The sequence below is a fragment of the Rhamphochromis longiceps genome, linkage group LG15 (genome assembly GCF_057381845.1).
Source record: "Rhamphochromis longiceps isolate RC_006_pf linkage group LG15, R_longiceps_female_GT1.1, whole genome shotgun sequence".
Taxonomy (NCBI): Eukaryota; Metazoa; Chordata; class Actinopteri; order Cichliformes; family Cichlidae; genus Rhamphochromis; species Rhamphochromis longiceps.
This window is the reverse complement of record NC_140571.1, coordinates 21329500-21346507: the sequence shown is the minus strand read 5'-3', so window position 1 is coordinate 21346507 and position 17008 is coordinate 21329500. Positions and strand designations below refer to the sequence as shown.

The following is a 17008-nucleotide window of genomic DNA, read 5'->3' as shown; positions in this document are numbered from 1 at the left end:
GTTTTCCCTGAGCTACTCGATGAGATAGCGGTGACGTGGAAAGCAAAACCTTGCAGCGAGAAACACCCCATCGTGGGGAGCTCCCTGCTGGATTGTGAGGGGATGGAGTCTATCGGCCTCCGCCGAATGCCACAAGTGGAGCCGTTGGTGGCGAGCCATCTTCACCCGAAGACGTCTCTGTCCTCATCGGCCCCATCTCTCCCCTCCAAAGCAGACCGCTTCCAGTCTAGCCTTACAGATAAGTGCTACAAGGCAGTGACTCTGTCAGTAAGAGCCCACAATGCCTCTTCTATGCTAATGGCTTACCAAGCTGAGCTAGAAGAGGACATGACAGCTAACACAGATACCACAGTGTGCGAAGAAATCTGCGTTATAACTGAACACGTCCTCCGCCTCTACAAGGTAGCCATACAGGCTACTGGGAGAGCCATGGGCCTCATGGTTCTTCAGGAGCGAGCACGCTGGCTCGGGCTCACCAACCTGACGACTAAGGAAAAAGAGGAACTCCTCGACACCCCTGTCGTCCCTCACGGTCTCTTCGGTGCGGCTGTTACATCCATGCAGAAGAGATGTGAGGAGAAAAAGAGAGATGATGAGGCTCTGAAACTCTGCCTGCCGAGGAGGGCCCAGCACGCCACCCCAGCAGCGCCAGTCATTCGCGCAGGCAGCGTCTTGCCCGGTCCCCGCTTTCAGGATTCCCAAAGTGCCTAAGACGCAAGCAGCCCCCCAGGCTGCCGGGGCCCCTAAGAATCCATGGACTTGGAAGCAGTCTCCCCAGGCCAGACCTCAAGCGGCCCCTCCTCCTCCCCCCGCTGCCGCGATCGTGAGGAGGAAGAAGCGGCCGGCCTGACAGCCTCTCCTCTAGGCGGGAGCGAACCCAGTTTCCCGCTTTCATGGGCCACCCTCCCGCCTCCCAGCTCCGTTCCAGAGCAAGTTCAACGGGACATGTTCCACACAGAGTGCTTGACTCGGGCCGGCGTTCCTGTCACCGGACCCGCCAGAGGGAAAGAGAGCCAAAGTTCGCAGTGTTGTTTCACGAGCACTTCTCTCATGCATTCTGTATTAAAAAAGCCCCGACACGCGCATCCAGGCAGTTTGCCGAGGGCGCTGTCGAGTGTTGCAAAACACATGAGAAAATCAAACATGCTGAAAAACGGAGCACTGTCTGCCATAACGCAGCCCGTGGAGACTCGCGTTTCCACGGCTGTGATGATGCAGATGGGCCCGTCACCTCGCTCGCCTGTGACAGAGGTGACGGGACGCCGAAATGGCGTATGTTTCGCGCTGCGACCACAAGGGGGCGCCAAAACGCCATATTCGGTGGAGTGGCCAGTGAGCCCTCTGTCTCTCCACATGAAGAACTGGGCCACCTGCACTCAGTCAGCATGGGTGCTGAGGACATTGAAAAAGGGCTACAGGCTGCAATTCAGTGTCGCTCCACCACAATTCAAAGAAATTGTTTACTCTCGTGCTCCGGGCGACTCTGCCAGTTTTCTCCTGGAGGAAATTTCCACCTTGAGAGACAAAGGAGCTATAAGAATTGTCCCTCCCGAGGAAATGCACAGCGGATTTTATTCGAGGTATTTCCTTGTGCCAAAGAAAGGGGGGAGGGGGATGAGAGCCATTCTGGATCTCCGTGCCCTGAACCGGCATTTGAGGACATACAAGTTCAGGATGTTGACGCACGCCTCGCTGCTACGGTTTGTACGAGCGGGCGACTGGTTCACATCAATCGACCTGAGGGATGCTTATTTCCACATCCCCATATATCCCCCACACCGAAAGTATCTGAGATTTGCTTTCCAGGGGATGGCATACGAGTTTGTAGTCCTGCCTTTTGGTCTCTCACTGAGCCCAAGGGTGTTTGTGAAATGCACCGAGGCAGCAGTGGCCCCGCTCAGGAAAAAGGGCATTCGGGTGGCCACGTACATCGACGATTGGCTGGTGGCAGCCCCAACCCGCCAGGGAGCAACTTGTCACACAAATGCTCTCATACAGGGGTCCCCCAAGTTACACACGCTGGCACACAGACTGATAGTCTGGAGCAGTGTTCACTTGCTGTCACTGAGAGCAACTCACGTGCCGGGGATCTTGAACTTTGGAGCAGATCTTCTCTCCAGGGGCAACCCGCTGTATGGGGACTGGAAGCTTCACCCGGAGGTGGTGAAGCAGATCTGGCTGCGATTCGGTCTGGCGACCGTGGACGTTTATGCATCCAGGGAGAATGCTCAGTGTCCCCTGTTTTACTCGCTGAACGATCAGAGAGCTCCACTCGGGGTGGATGCTCTAGCTCACGAGTGGCCGAGAACCCTCCTCTATGCTTTTCCCCCAGTGGCCCTCATTTCTCCAACTCTGGCCAGAGTGAGGGAGAGAAGTCACTATATGATCCTGATAGCCCCGCACTGGCCAGGGAAACACTGGCTGGCGGAGATTTTTCAGCAGCTGTGCGGCCCACCTTGGCTGTTACCACTACGCAGAGACCTCCTGTCTCAGGCACGGGGGGAAATATTCCACCCCCACCCAGAGAGGCTGGCTCTGTGGGCTTGGCCCGTGAGTGGTTTAACCTGAACACGGTGGGGCTCCCTCATAGTGTTATCGACACTATTCAGTGTTCTAGAGCATCGTCTACTCGGACGCTATATGAGCATAAGTGGTGTGTGTTTGAAAGCTGGTGCTTAGAATCACAGGCCATCCCTTTTCAGTGCTCTGTGGCTGTGATTCTGTCATTTCTTCAGGCCCTGATTGATACGGGTAAAGCCTTCTCCACCATCAAGGTGTATTTGGCAGCAATTTCAGCCTGCCATATTGGTTTTGAGGGAAAGACTGTTGGCCAGCATCCCTTAATATGCCGTTTCATGAAGGGTGCACGGCGTAAATTGCCTACGTCTAGGCCATTGGCTCCATCGTGGGACCTTCCCACAGTATTGGCTGCGCTCTCCTGTTGCCCATTTGAACCCCTGGAACAGGTTGAGTTGAAATTTCTGTCCTTGAAGACGGCTCTTTTAATTGCTTTAGCTTCTGCTAAACGTGTGGGAGAGATACACGCTCTCTCAGTGCATCAGTCATGCATTCAGTTCTCCTCGGATAATACGAGGGTCTGTATGCGGCTCAACCCTGCCTTTGTCCCGAAGGTTGTCGGCACATGTTCCCCTAAAGAACTGCCGGCCTTTTGCCCACCGCCTTTCTCCTCAGAGGAGCAACAGCGGCTGCATACCTTGTGTCCAGTCCGTGCTCTGCGCATTTACATGGACCGAACCCAGGGTGTCAGACAAAGTGACCAGCTGTTCGTGTCCTGGGCTAAACCACATATGGGAAAGCCTGTGTCTAAACAGCGCCTCTCCCATTGGATAGTAGGAGCAATTGCCCTGGCCTATACTAGCAGGGGCCTTGAGCCCCCTGCTGGCTTACGTGCGCATTCCACTAGAGGTCTGGCAACCTCATGGGCTCTCTTTAGGGGAGTTTCTATTCAGGAGGTGTGTGCAGCTGCATGCTGGACCTCACCTCATACATTTGCTAGGTTTTACAGGTTAGATGTGACAGCACCTAACCTAGCACATTCAGTCCTCAGTGCAGGTTCTTCCCGGGTGGGGGCCTCTCCCCTGTGAAGTGCTGTTGGGGACAGTTGTCTTCTTAACAGGCATGTCTGGCAATCCGGGAGTCAGTATTTCTCCCATAGTGAGACACGAAACGAATGCTATGAAAGAGAACTTAAGGTTATGTATATAACCCCGGTTCTCTGAGTAGCATGAGTGAGTGTCTCACCAGACCGCCCTCCTTGCTATGGAAGCGAGGAAGTGGTGGGCTTGTTTTGAATGACATCTGACGCTATGTCAGCCTATTATATAGGGAGGCACTGGCCCCTCCTGACATGGGCGTCACCTAGCCAGCCTGTAAGGGCTGGCGTAATGGTATTTGAGCTTCTGATGAGGTCACGCAGGAGGCGTTCCCATAGTGAGACACTCACTCATGCTACTCAGAGAACCGGGGTTATATAACCTTAAGTTATTGTTTTTTTGGTTTGTGGCCCATGCTGGCAAAATGAGTCGGAATGCATGCAGGCTGATTATCAGAATCGGCGAAAGACAAAAATGTGAGACAGCGAATTGGCCGCAGGAGAAATGTTAACAAGGATAATGCACCATCTGCTAAACGTAGCCGTCGTGGACACTATTACAACATTGTTAAAGTGCTTGCAAAAGCAAAATGACAATGAACTCTTGATTTGTCAAATTTAATGTGTTTCATCCTATTTGAACGCTGTTTTTATACATAATGCTTCTCCAGCTTGATCTTATAGGTCAAAGTTATGCCATCTAATGACTAGAAAGCAGTGCACCAGTAAAGGTTATCTATGATTTTAAAAGACAAGAGACCACTTGCTGTGGGTGAGGGATTCAAAGAAATGCTGACCACTTTCCAACCAGGTTACACTCTGCCGTCTAAGCGTCATTTTACAAGCATGATGGAGAGAAAGTATGAAACTTCAGTGGAGAAACTAAGGAATGAACTAAAAAAAGCCACATCCAAAATCTCCCTTACCACTGATGCTTGGACAAGTCTGGTCACAGAGTCCTACTTAGGGGTAACTTGTCATTTCATTATTTGTTCAAAGACGCCATTGCTGCTGTTTGTATATTATTAATTTTTTGCTATGATTTCCTTTGTTATATTTGTTTTGCAAAACATTAAATTTTTTGTTAAAAACAGAAGATTGTAGTACAATGTTATTGTGGATTTTGTTTTGTGAATGAAGAGCACTTTTTGGCAGAAAGCAAAGTGAATGTTAAATTTTGTTTGTTTAAAGACACCATTGTTGCTATTTATTTGAAATGTTTTGTTAACTTTTCCTTAATTTTATATATGTTTGCACATTTCATTTCTTGTTAAATGCTATCTCTATTGTATTGATTGTACGACCTCTACAACTTTATTTTGCAATTTTTTTTTTATTAAAAGGTCTTCAAATGAATAAATTTGTGTTTTTCATTTATATACATAAATTAGTAAATGTGAAATTGCTATACAAGTCAAATAATGGGGAAAAAAATCGTTAATCGAATCGAATCGAAATCGAATTGGATTGAAAAATGAATCGTTAGATTAATCGATGCATCGAAAAATTAATCGCTAGATTCATCGATTAGGAAAATAATAGTTTTGCCCAGCCCTACTTCCATGTAGTACTGAGGCAGGTTATTGGTCGGTAGTTGGAGGGGACCGGTCCCTTCTTGGGGTCCTTGGGGATCAGGACCGTCCGACCTTCGGTTAGTCATTCCGGGTGTCTCTCGTTAACTAGCAGCTGGTTCATTTGTGCTGCCAGACGCTCGTGGAGTGCAGTCAGCTTCTTTAGCCAGTAGGCGTTGTTAAGGTTCACATAATTGAGGAAGGAGAGTACAAACAACCAGGTCCAGAAGATCTTGGTCAAACAATTGATTTTAATGAATACACGCGTGGGAAGACCACTGTACGCAGACAGGAATTAATCTTCGACTTAATCAAAGCATACACAGATTTTTATAGCATCAGGGTTTGAATTAATGACGCCCCTTCATACGTCACAGACAGAATATATACATACGTCAAATCAAAACCACAATGACTTTTAACACAGTTTAAAAGAACGTTGTCTTCTATCTTCATGGCCGGTACTTCCTGTCACTGCCGGATGCTCTCTTGTCATCTTGACACCTCAGCAGCAGTTCTGCGACAAACTGCTCTTTTGCAACCCCAAGCAAAACATGATTAAACTTCCACCTATAAATGATTCTCTCTAACTGAGTGTGTGTGTGTCTATGTCGTCCTCAAATGCTCTCTCAATTCACCCGTTGCACTTCTGACCTTTTACCAGACCAGAGGCTCATCCTTATGTGTAATAACCTAACTGAAACTACATGTACTATGTTGAATAAATGTTTTAATCAAGAACCTCTACTAAGAGCTTAGTAAAAGAATATAAAAATATAACAGACAATTTGAATAACCTAGTAATTCAAATAGCCTCGTCTAACCTGCTCCTCAGAATAACTTAGACTCTGCTTTCACTTCTGCAAACTCTCTGCAACTTCCGGTCAACTCCTGCAACTTAGTCTTTCTGAAAGACACACACACTGTTTAAACCTCTGAATACAATATCGATGCTGCAGATTATATTATTAATGCAATGGTAATGATGATGATTATTTAACAATAGCAGTAAAATAATTTCCCTGCTCCACAGCGTGAACCATGTCGGGCCCTGGTGCTGTCCAACTCTTCATACTGGAGACCCTTTCTTGGATATCTGCCACTGTGATGGTTACTGGACCCTGTTGAGGGAGGTTGTTGTGGTCTGCCCTCAGATCAACTAGCCACTGAGCATTGCCGTTATGGGTTGCGTCCTTCTCCCATATGCTCTTCCAGTATTGCTCCGTCTCCAGCCTTGGTGGTGCTGTTCTCTTATTATTATTGTTCCCTTGCCACTGAGAGTACACCTTTGCTGGCTCTGTGGAGAACAGCTGGTTTATTCTCCTGCCTTCTATCTCTCTGGTGTACCTCCTCAAGCGGCTGGCCAAGGCTGTGAGTCTTTGCTTGGCAGTTTCCAAGGCCTCAGGTATGGACAGCTTGCTGTATTTCTTATGCACCTTCTTTGTCGCACCTTTCTGCAACTCCGTTAGTTGGCTAACCTCCCTCCGTGCTACTTTGATCTTGCCCTCTAGCCTCCTCCATGGAGGGTACTGCCCCTTGTGGCTGTTCAACTTGTAGCCAAGCATCTCACTGATCACTGCTGCCGTATTGTAGATCAGCTTGTTAGTGTCGGTAATCGTGGTTGTAGGTATTGTCCATAGTGCTGGATTAACATCATCTAGCAGACCTTCTGAGGGTACTTTACGTAATCTTGGTAACCGGCTACGGGGGATCCAGGTTTCAAGCTTGGCCATGATCCTATTTTTCAGGTCAGTTCCTCTTGCACTCAATGATCCTTCTCCTATCGCACTTGGGGCTATGTACCCAATCTCGGGTGGGGGTGATGATATCTCCCCCCTGACCTGGCGTCCTGACTCCTCCTTGCCGTAGAATTAGTGTTGTACCTCGTCAATCTCTAGCTGTGATATATATATATGTATATGTATATGTATGCATGCATATATATATATATATATATATGTATATATATATATATATATATATATATATATATATATATATATATATATGTATAGATGCCCCAGAGACAATCCAGCACATAACAGCAGGGTGGAAGACAGGCTAGCAGGCAAGGCATACATGGAACGCCATAACCAAGTGGCCGGCATAGTGTACAGGAACATCTGTGCCGAGTATAATCTGGAAGTCCCGAGGTCAAAATGGGAGATGCCCCCAAGGGTGGTGGAGAATGACCGAGCTAAGATCCTGTGGGACTTCCAGATACAGACGGACAAAATGGTGGTGGCTAATCAACCAGACATAGTGGTGGTAGACAAACAGAAGAAGACGGCCGTAGTGATCGATGTAGCGGTTCCGAATGACAGCAATATCAGGAAGAAGGAACACGAGAAAGTCTTATTTATAGTTTCCTAGTTTAAGTTTAGATTTTCCCTCACACCCCCAGATGGAGAAACCTTTTAAACTTAAACGCGCTCACGCATACAGGTGTACACACAGGCGCTCACATACACAAACCTATCTTCCTTGGCTGCTAACTTAAAGCATATTGTGCACTGTCGGTCCTCCGTGCCACTTAGTAACATTCAATATTTAGTATTTACTGTTACTTACATGTATCTAGGTTGTTGTCTCTATCATGTTGTGCTGTTTGTTTTCTCTTTTCTTCTTTTGACGGGTGATCAAACGGATTTTCGCAGTGTCTTCTTTTACCGTCTCCCCTACCCCTTTGCTTCCTTTCTCCCTTTCCATATGTCTGTCCAATTTGTAATAACTTAAAAAAATAACATAAATAAAGAATGATAATACAGACTAATCAAGTGGAACAACATGGCATTGGCATATTTTCTCCACTTGAAAAAATAAATTCGTTGGGCTCTTTCCTGTCCTTCAGACAACAAGCGTGATTGCTAAAGTACCGAACGGGACAGGCAAAGACAAAATAAAGAAAGAAAGATGTTCCCTCATTTTGCCTTGCTTCTTGTCTGTGAGTGTTAGCCCCAAAATAAAGGCTTGTTTTTCATTAACCTCCTAGGACCTGGCGTCCACATACGTGGACATCACATTTTGGGTTATTTAGACCAAAATACTGAATTTTGCTCTACAAGGGCCTGATATCCACTTACAAGGACATTATACTGCTACTGTTTTATGGAAAATGTAAACAGATATCCTCATATGTGGCTCTCATTTTTCTTAGAAACAAAAATTAGGTAAAAAAAAAAAAATCTGGTAATTCTTTATTTTTACATTCATCGGGTCCCAATGAGCCCAAATATCAAAGAGAAATTTAAAATGCATGCCGTGGATAAGTTCTGGTCTTAGGAGGTTAAGGTCAGTATGCACCTGGGTCCACCTCACTCACTCCACTCGGTCTGCTCCGCAGGACGTGACAAAGAGTGAATCTGTCTTCAACCATCTCGATGAAAATACTTTGTGTGAACAGGTATCATTAGTCTGTTAATTCTTTTCAGTGATAATTATTCATGTTTGGGGTTTTTTTTTGTTGTGAATCTGGCTGTTTAAGCCACGCTTGCTAGCTTGTTAGTGCAACAATATAGCACAATGCTAACACAAGCTGTGTTAGTTAGCACATGCTAGCTAACACAAGCATGATAGCCTAAAATGAAAGACATAGCTAATTCAAATATATATAGTGTTCATAATTTAACCTCTGCACATAAGCTAGTTGGGATCTATCACAGAAACAGCATGTCGTGATAAATATGCATTTTATGTAGGGTTTGAAATTTGTAAGTTAAGGAATTGCTGTAACTGTATATTTGCATTCTTCTCTACTTTGTAGTTCAACTGTTGCACAGTAGTTTACCTAAGCATTTGATGTATGTTTTTGGTACACATGGACAGATTTTCTATTTGTCATTATTTTTTTAAGTACATATTTATCGACTTAAAACACTTGGAGACTGGGGCTACGTGCACACGTACACAGGTATTTTTGAAAACTGAGATTTTCCGTTTTCGTTTTAAAAAATAATCCCGTCCACATGTAAACGCAAAATTGAAGGAAAACACTGCTGGGAACATGCCAAAGCAACAAATGGCGATATATTCCTAACCGTGTAGAAATGTTGGCCAATCAGAAGTCTAGAAGTCTGGGTGGGAAAGCGTACACAAAGATGGCACATAGTGTCATGGTCCTGGGTCGTTGACCCACCGTTTTGTGTTTATTCTGGTTTGTATTAGTTTAGGGTTGAACCTGTAGTTTGGTGTATTGTCAGCCCTACCTGTGTCTGTCCTTGGTGCTCTGTTCATGTCCCCATGTTGTGTTGTAAATCAGTCTGTCAAAGGAGCTTGCAAAGAAAAGCGTCTGGACTTCTTTAAGTTGCTTGAAGACGTTTCACCTCTCATCCGAGAAGCTTCTTCAGTTCTAAGGTCAAATGGTGGAGAGTCCCAGATATAAACCTAGTGGGAGTGCCCCCCCACAGAGGGACAAAAGGACCCCCTGATGATCCTCTAATCGCCTGAGCCAAGGTGGGAAACTGGGCGTGGGTCCCAATCAGCCAGAGTTTCGGGTGTGTTCATTGTGAAACCTGGCCCCACCTTATCATGCGAAATGATATTCGCATGATAAGGTGGGGCCAGGTTCAGTGTTGCTGGATCTGCCGAAGGAAGATCAGACATGGATGGGGTGCTGCGACTGTGACCCGCCCATATGGAAAAGAAATAGTAAAAACTTATATGTGATTACACTTTCATGAGTAAATCATATAAGGCTTACGTGATTTACTCATGAAAGTGGCCACTTTCTCATTACTTTCATATATTGTTTTAGTAAGTATCCAAAACATACAAGTTTCATTATATAATTTTTCAAGGGATCTTATATCTGTTTTCACTCTTATATGCTTTTCATACAAGTTTCACACAAGGCAGATACAAACTTTATAAGATATATATATATAGAGAGAGAGAGAGAGAGAGAGAGAGAGAATCCAGCACATAACAGCAGGGTGCAAGATGCTAGCAGGCAAGGCATACATGGAACGCCATAACCAAGTGGCCGGCATAGTGTACAGGAACATCTGTGCCGAGTATAACCTGGAAGTCCCGAGGTCAAAATGGGAGATGCCCCCAAGGGTGGTGGAGAATGACCGAGCTAAGATCCTGTGGGACGTCCAGATACAGACGGACAAAATGGTGGTGGCTAACCAACCGGACATAGTGGTGGTAGACAAACAGAAGAAGACGGCCGTAGTGATCGATGTAGCGGTTCCGAATGACAGCAATATCAGGAAGAAGGAACACGAGAAGCTGGAGAAATACCAAGGGCTCAGAGAAGAGCTCGAGAGGATGTGGAGGGTGAAGGTAATGGTGGTCCCCGTGGTAATCGGAGCACTAGGTGCGGTGACTCCCAAGCTAGGCGAGTGGCTCCAGCAGATCCCGGGAACAACATCGGAGATCTCTGTCCAGAAGAGCGCAGTCCTGGGAACAGCTAAGATACTGCGCAGGACCCTCAAGCTCCCAGGCCTCTGGTAGAGGACCCGAGCTTGAAGGATAAACCGCCCGCAGGGGCGTGCTGGGTGTTATATATTTAAAAAAAAAAAAAAGAAAAAAAAAGAAAAAGAATATATATATATATATATATATATATATATATATATATATATATATATATATATATATATATATGTATGAATATTGTGCAAAAGAAATGGCATGTATGTACAACATGGAGTGCATATATGTACAATATGGAGTGCATAAATGTCAACATTTTTTTCGCGTGAACAGCCCATGTGAGATCCTCCACCAGATATACACCTAAGAAACGGAAGCCGCTCACTCTCTCCACAGCTGCACCGTTGATGGTGATGGGGGTGTGTGCTTCTCTACACCTCAGGAAGTCCACTATCAACTCCTTTGTCTTGGCACCAGTGTGTCAGGGCGCTGATCTCCTTCCTCTAAGCCGTCTCATCACCTCTGGTGATAAGACCCACCACTGTTGTGTCGTCCACAAATTTCACAATGATGTTGGAGTTGCTGTATGGTGAGGGTGGCTGTAGCTCAGGTGGTAGAGCAGATCAGCCACTAATCAGAAGGTCGGTGGTTCGATCCCAGGCCGTCTCCTGGCTGCATGCCAAATATCCTTGGGCAAGATACTAACCCCATGTTTGCCTACTGGTGGTGGCCAGAGGGCCTGGTGGCGCCAGTGTCCGGCAGCCTCGCCTCTGTCAGTGCGCCCCAGGGCAGCTGTGGCTACAATGTAGCTTGCCATCGCCAGTGTGTGAATGTGTGTGTGAATGACTGAATGTAGTGTGAAGCGCTTTGGGGTCCTTAGGGACTAGAAAAGCGCTATACAAATGCAGGCCATTTACCATTTGCTAGTGGCCGTGCAGTTGTAGGTGTAGTGTGAGTACAGGCGAGGGCTTAGTACACACCCCGACTGGCTGAATGGGGTGCGTAGGAGGGCTTTGTACGCATCCAGGAAGGAGGTGTAACAGTGGTCAAGCAGCCGCTCTCCTCGTGTTATGAAGTAAATGTGTTGGTGGAGTTTTGGTAAAACTTTCTTCAGGTTTTCTTTGTTAAAGTCCCCGGTTGTGATAAATGCCATCTCTGGGTGCATGGTTTTCTGGCTGCTAATCGCACTGTACAGTCCCATCATTGGCCAGTCAGCCTCGGTTTGTGGGGGAATGTAAACAGCCGTAATAATGACTGCTGTAAATTCCCTCGGTAGCCAGAATGGCTGGCACTTAATGATCAAGTACTCATCAGGATTATACAGCTCATGTGGGAACTATAGATGAGGAGAAAGCCAACATTCACAGTTACCAAGAAGCACCTAGTTGTTCAGTTTAACCCTTTAAGACCTCCAATAGAACCAGGTCCGCCAGAGCTTACTTTATATTTTTACATGCTGTAGTGCCATTTTTGGGAGCATTTCAAGTTGCTATACATTAATACAACTGTTATATCCCATATTTTAATAATATGTATGCATTAAGTCCATAGTAACTACATTAATTGCAAAAAAGTGCAATAAACCAAAAAAATTGAAAATTGTTTTTGTTTTTTTTACATAAATTTCTACTTGAAGAAATTTAAGAGGTTTATCGCTTAAAACTTTAAATACAAAAAAGTTGCAAAAAATAGTTTACAACAACAGGAAATTTATTTTGAGTGTTTTCATAGTTTTATTTTTGAGATACACCAATTTTTATATACTGCAGGAAAAACGAAAAACAATCCTATGATGCAAATTTGCAAAGAAAACAGCATGTGCATCAAAACAAACTATTTCCAGCAGTGCAATTCGAGTTCTAAGCATCCCAGAAACTATTCAGAAAAGCATAAAACATAACTCCAGTATAGGCTTTTAAGGCCTACAAATAAAAACTAAATTTTCCGCGAAAATGACATCACTTCCGGTTTCGAGCAGGAAATTACGGACATGCGATCGTTCGCGCTGACGTCTGTTTCGATGTGAGAAGTGTTACGAACAGCTGATCGGATCAGCAAAGCGTGTTTCTGGAATATTATGTTTTTGTTCCTGCAAGCGCTTTTTAAGCAATTTTTGCAAAGCTATATGTGGAAGGAAACCGTGACCTACGACAAGCTGATGGCACAAGATGTAAGTACAACTCGTCCGGTTTCATATGCAAAAAAAATTATTGCGCTAGCTTACGCGGTTCCGGTTCTACAGGGATTTAAAAATAGTTACGCAAAACGGAGCGTGCCTGTTCCGACTGGTTTTAAAGGGTTAATAACATCAAGAGAAGCTATTATCAAAGCTCGAGATCAAGAGTCTAAAGTACAATGGGAACAGCAGTGAGCAGTATGGAAATATTTAGCTAACCCTCGTAGAAGAGAGCAGTGAATCCTAACTAAATGTTGCCCAGCCACCTGCAATGGCAGATGCATCTACTGAATTGAGAAAATATGTAACTAAGGTAGCCACCCAAGCAAACGCACGAGTCTCCTGGCTAACAGTCCCATCAGAGGAGATGCTTGCAGATGTAAACAACTGAACAATACTGAAAGAACATCTGTGAGAAAGAGGTGTCACACCAATACCAAGTGGCTGGTGGACTTAGAATAAGACCAGACCACAGCAACTTTCTATGGAAGGTTGCTGTGGCATAGCAACTATACTGAGTAGAAACATGCGTCAATACACAAGAATAGCTCAGAAAGGCATTGGAAATACAACAGACAGCAAAAGCATCAGCTCCTTGTTTATAGAGCTGCAACACAGGACTTTACAACTACGCAGACCACGCTGAGCACCGCCTTGACAACCTACAATTCAATTCTTCACACATCCATATTAGAGTGCCTGGACTATACAAGGCATAATGGTAGGAATAAGATCCCACTTATTGATACATAAGCCTTACTGGTCATCAGATTCCCAGTGTGAACAATAAAGAAAGAAAGGAAAGAGTGTATGGGTTAGTTAGTGTCAGAGCCACAATTTGAATCATGGAGCATCGACAAAAACAGCTGAAGATAGATGATGATAAGGAACAATTGTGATAGATGTGGCAATCCCAGTGCAGAGCAACATCAGGAAGAACGAGCACAAGGAAACAGAAAACTACCAGGAGCTAAAGGAACAACTGGAGCAGATGTGGAGGGTAAAATGCGGCCCTATGGATAATGGCAGGACTAGGAGCTATAAATGGAAACATTTTTATTTGTATATACATACCGTTTGTATATACATGCAACATTTTGATTCACAGAACGTAATGTGAGATGTGAACTTACTTGCATGTGAAAGATGTTTCAGTGTTACATTTGGTGGCACAGTCAGCCACAGTATTAACTGAATACGTTCGTTTGTTCAGTGAGAGAATCCATGCACCTTCAGTTTTGGAGTAGCCCTCCACGTCATTGCCACCAACTGCAATCAGTCACATCCAAAAAAAACCAATTACTTCATGTATTTCCTGGTCAGAAGTGACTGCCATAGGAAATGAATGGGAACCCAAAAGCTAAATTTTCTAATCTTTTATTTAGCAGACCAAGTATTGGATATGAGGAGTAAAGTGAAATACTTAGGTCATATCTTAAAAAATGATCTCTGTGATGATGATGATGCGAAACCCCAGCATTGTAAGTTGCACATGCAAGCTAATATAAGGCCACCTAAATTTTACATGTTAAAAGAGCCATTTTCAAGCCTATTGTGCCTATGGCTCATTTGTGGTGTAATTATATCAAAGTCATAATGAAAAAAAAAACCGCTGGTGGCTTTTCAGGATGCATTTAAAATTTTCCTTAAACTTCCAAGATGGACATCTGCAAGTCAAGTGTTTGTCGTGAGTAACGTCCCAGCTTTTCGTGCCTTACTGAGGAACTATATGTACAAATTTATGTGCTGTTTGAATGAGTCAAGAAATTCAATAGTAAGAGCTGTGACAGTTATAACACATGGCGACACAACTGTAGTTCAAGTTTTTATGAACATTGCAATAAGTGTCCTTATATTTGTGAGTTTTGTCTTTGTTTTTTTATAATATGGAGGAATTTTGTCTGAAATATATATATTTATATAAAAATTCCCCCTTCGCCCCTGTGGACGGTCTATCCTTCAAGCTCAGGTCCTCCATCAGAGCCTGGGAGCTTGAGAGTCCTGCGCAGTATCTTAGCTGTTTCTAGGACTGGAAAAAAAGCACCGAAATAAAGCACCGAAATGTGCGTTGCTTGTCGGTCTGGTTACTACCGTTTATGTCAGAACACCGGTACCCATCCGTAGCCATGATTAGTGCCTCTGTGCTGTCTTTCTTTGTCCAGCCACTGGTAGGATTTCTGGATGTCAGCCACCTCCTCTATCTGCTGGTGGTACATACAGTGCAAGAGCCTGTCCTTCCATTATGGTCCCTTCTCTTCCTCTTCTTTCTTGGGTTTCGGTGCTCAAGGTATTCAGTGAACACGCGGATCTTGTTCTTACCATTGAGCTGACTTCTCTGCAGGTACTTGGTGGTTGCAGTTTTCCTAGCGGCCTCTTCATGGTTCCGATTTGCCTGCGGGATCCCCAGGTACTTGTAACTGTCCTCTAAATCTGCAATGTTGCCTTCTGGTAGTTTGATCCCCTCAGTTCTGACTACCTTCCCTCTCTTCGTTATCATCTGACTACACTTCTCCATTCCGACTGACATTCCGATGTCATTGCTGTATATCCTGGTGGTGTGGATCAGTGAATCGATGTCTCTTTCGCTCTTGACATACAGCTTGATGTCATCCATGTACAGGAGATGGCTGACAACTGCTCCATTCTGTAGTCAGTATCCGTAGCCAGTCTTGTTAATGATCTCACTGAGGGGGTTCAGGCCTATGCTATGGGCTTGTAGTTGGCCTCTAGTGTTGTCCTCTACATTCCCATTGAGTTCCTGATGAAGGCTCCTAGGGCCCTGTTGATCTTGTATAGGTCTAGGCAATCCAGGAGGGAATTCCAGGACATATTTTAAGAAATCTGCTACTGCTAAATTTGGGGGATTAACAGTATCACAGGGAAACATAAGGGTGGAAGGGATCACAACCAGCACCTCAAAAGCTCAAAGATTCTTATTTTTTAGATCAAGATAAAACACTTTTAGACTCCCACATCAAGAGTGCTGTTGGATTTCTCATCTGTTGTTATTAGATACATTTCATTACAAGTCTAGCAGTTCTCATAAGAGCAAAACACAAATGCTGTCAAGACTTATTTTTCCATCAAGATTTTTTTTCCTTTGCCACCTTGCACAGAAGTTAAGACAGCAGGTAAATAAAATATTTTACTGAACAGTTATCCAATATGAAGGCATATCAATGTATATTCAAGGAAGTAATTAGAATTTCGACTTGTTTTAACCCAACAGGCCGGTGTGTAAAAGTAGTTATTAAAAGCAGAGGAGATATTGTAGCGCTGTCCTTTTTGTTATGTACCCAAATGTTACATTTTTAAAGACAGTATATATTCTTTGTCAATAAGCAGGTTTTGTCCAGTCAGTCAAGGTTGCTGATTAGAGGGTTTATCGGGAAATCGTGTAGCCAAACAATCCATTTTACGTCATCTGACTAAAAGGAACCAGTATACGGGCTCCAACATGGTTACCAAATCATCCAACACACTGTTTTAGGTCTTTATAAACTACACTACACAGAATTATCCTAAATTACTTTAACGTAAGCTTACATTTATCAAATTCCATTAATTATTCAAATCTAGACTAAAGGTATAGCTTTGAATGTGCTGATGTGGTCTGTCATGACCCATTTAGACCTGAGACTGTGAGAAAAAATGTGTCTCTGTGCTTCTTATTTTGTTGAGTTATTTCTAGCATATGTAATGTAAAAAAAAAGAAAAGTGTTAGTGTTATTGTTGTATTCTGCATTATAAGAATTTAGCACTTGAAACGCATCCATTATTACCATTTAAACTAAATGCTAAAAAAAAGAAGCCAACCCCCCCCCCCCCCCCCCCCCACACACACACACACACACCTTGTTTGCTTTTTTAAATGTAAGAAAACAGAGCTGAACAAATAAGAAGAAAAATCATCTTTACATGCCCTATAGTAGTTGTACTACTTACCAGTGGAGATCAAGGCTCCCAGGATGAAAGCTGCTGTGTGCAGGCCCATGGTGAGACCCTAAAACTAGCAGTTCATCATCGACTTACTCAAAGAGACACCTTGTGGTATATTATTGGGCTTCTTTTAGCATGTTGGGGGGACAAATAGGGCAATTCACTTACGTGTTAATCATTGTCCCAACAGGGACAGCAAAAGCACTGCCAATCAAAATCCTTGTTTATGAGCGCCAGCAAAATCATTGCATCACAAAAAAAAAGCACAGCGTTTCATTCTCAATTATGTGTGACATATTGTTAAATATTTTCAGCTTGGGGAGTGTGATC

General features: G+C 44.2%; 2 protein-coding genes across 2 annotated transcripts in view; one reads left to right on the top strand and one right to left on the bottom strand.

Annotated features, from left to right (window-relative positions):
- LOC146652588 (plasminogen-like) overlaps positions 1-16793 on the bottom strand; it is a 34890-nt gene extending 18097 nt beyond the window's left edge. The window contains exons 1-2 of the mRNA XM_085381564.1: positions 16685-16793; positions 13873-14008 (exon numbers count right to left, since the gene is read on the bottom strand). Of these exons, the coding sequence (XP_085237690.1) occupies positions 13873-14008; positions 16685-16733 (185 nt within the window). The 5' untranslated portion in view covers positions 16734-16793. The remainder of the gene's footprint in view (positions 1-13872; positions 14009-16684) is intronic.
- Positions 754-2568, top strand: LOC146652589 (uncharacterized). Its single transcript, XM_085382600.1, has one exon. It carries the CDS (start codon positions 754-756, stop codon positions 2566-2568), a length of 1815 nt encoding a protein of 604 aa, XP_085238726.1.
- Positions 16794-17008: the final 215 nt, after the last annotated feature.

What these genes read in the sequence shown, in the direction of transcription:
- LOC146652589 (XM_085382600.1), top strand. Translation starts at nt 754, where the DNA reads ATGGACTTGGAAGCAGTCTCCCCAGGCCAGACCTCAAGCGGCCCCTCC.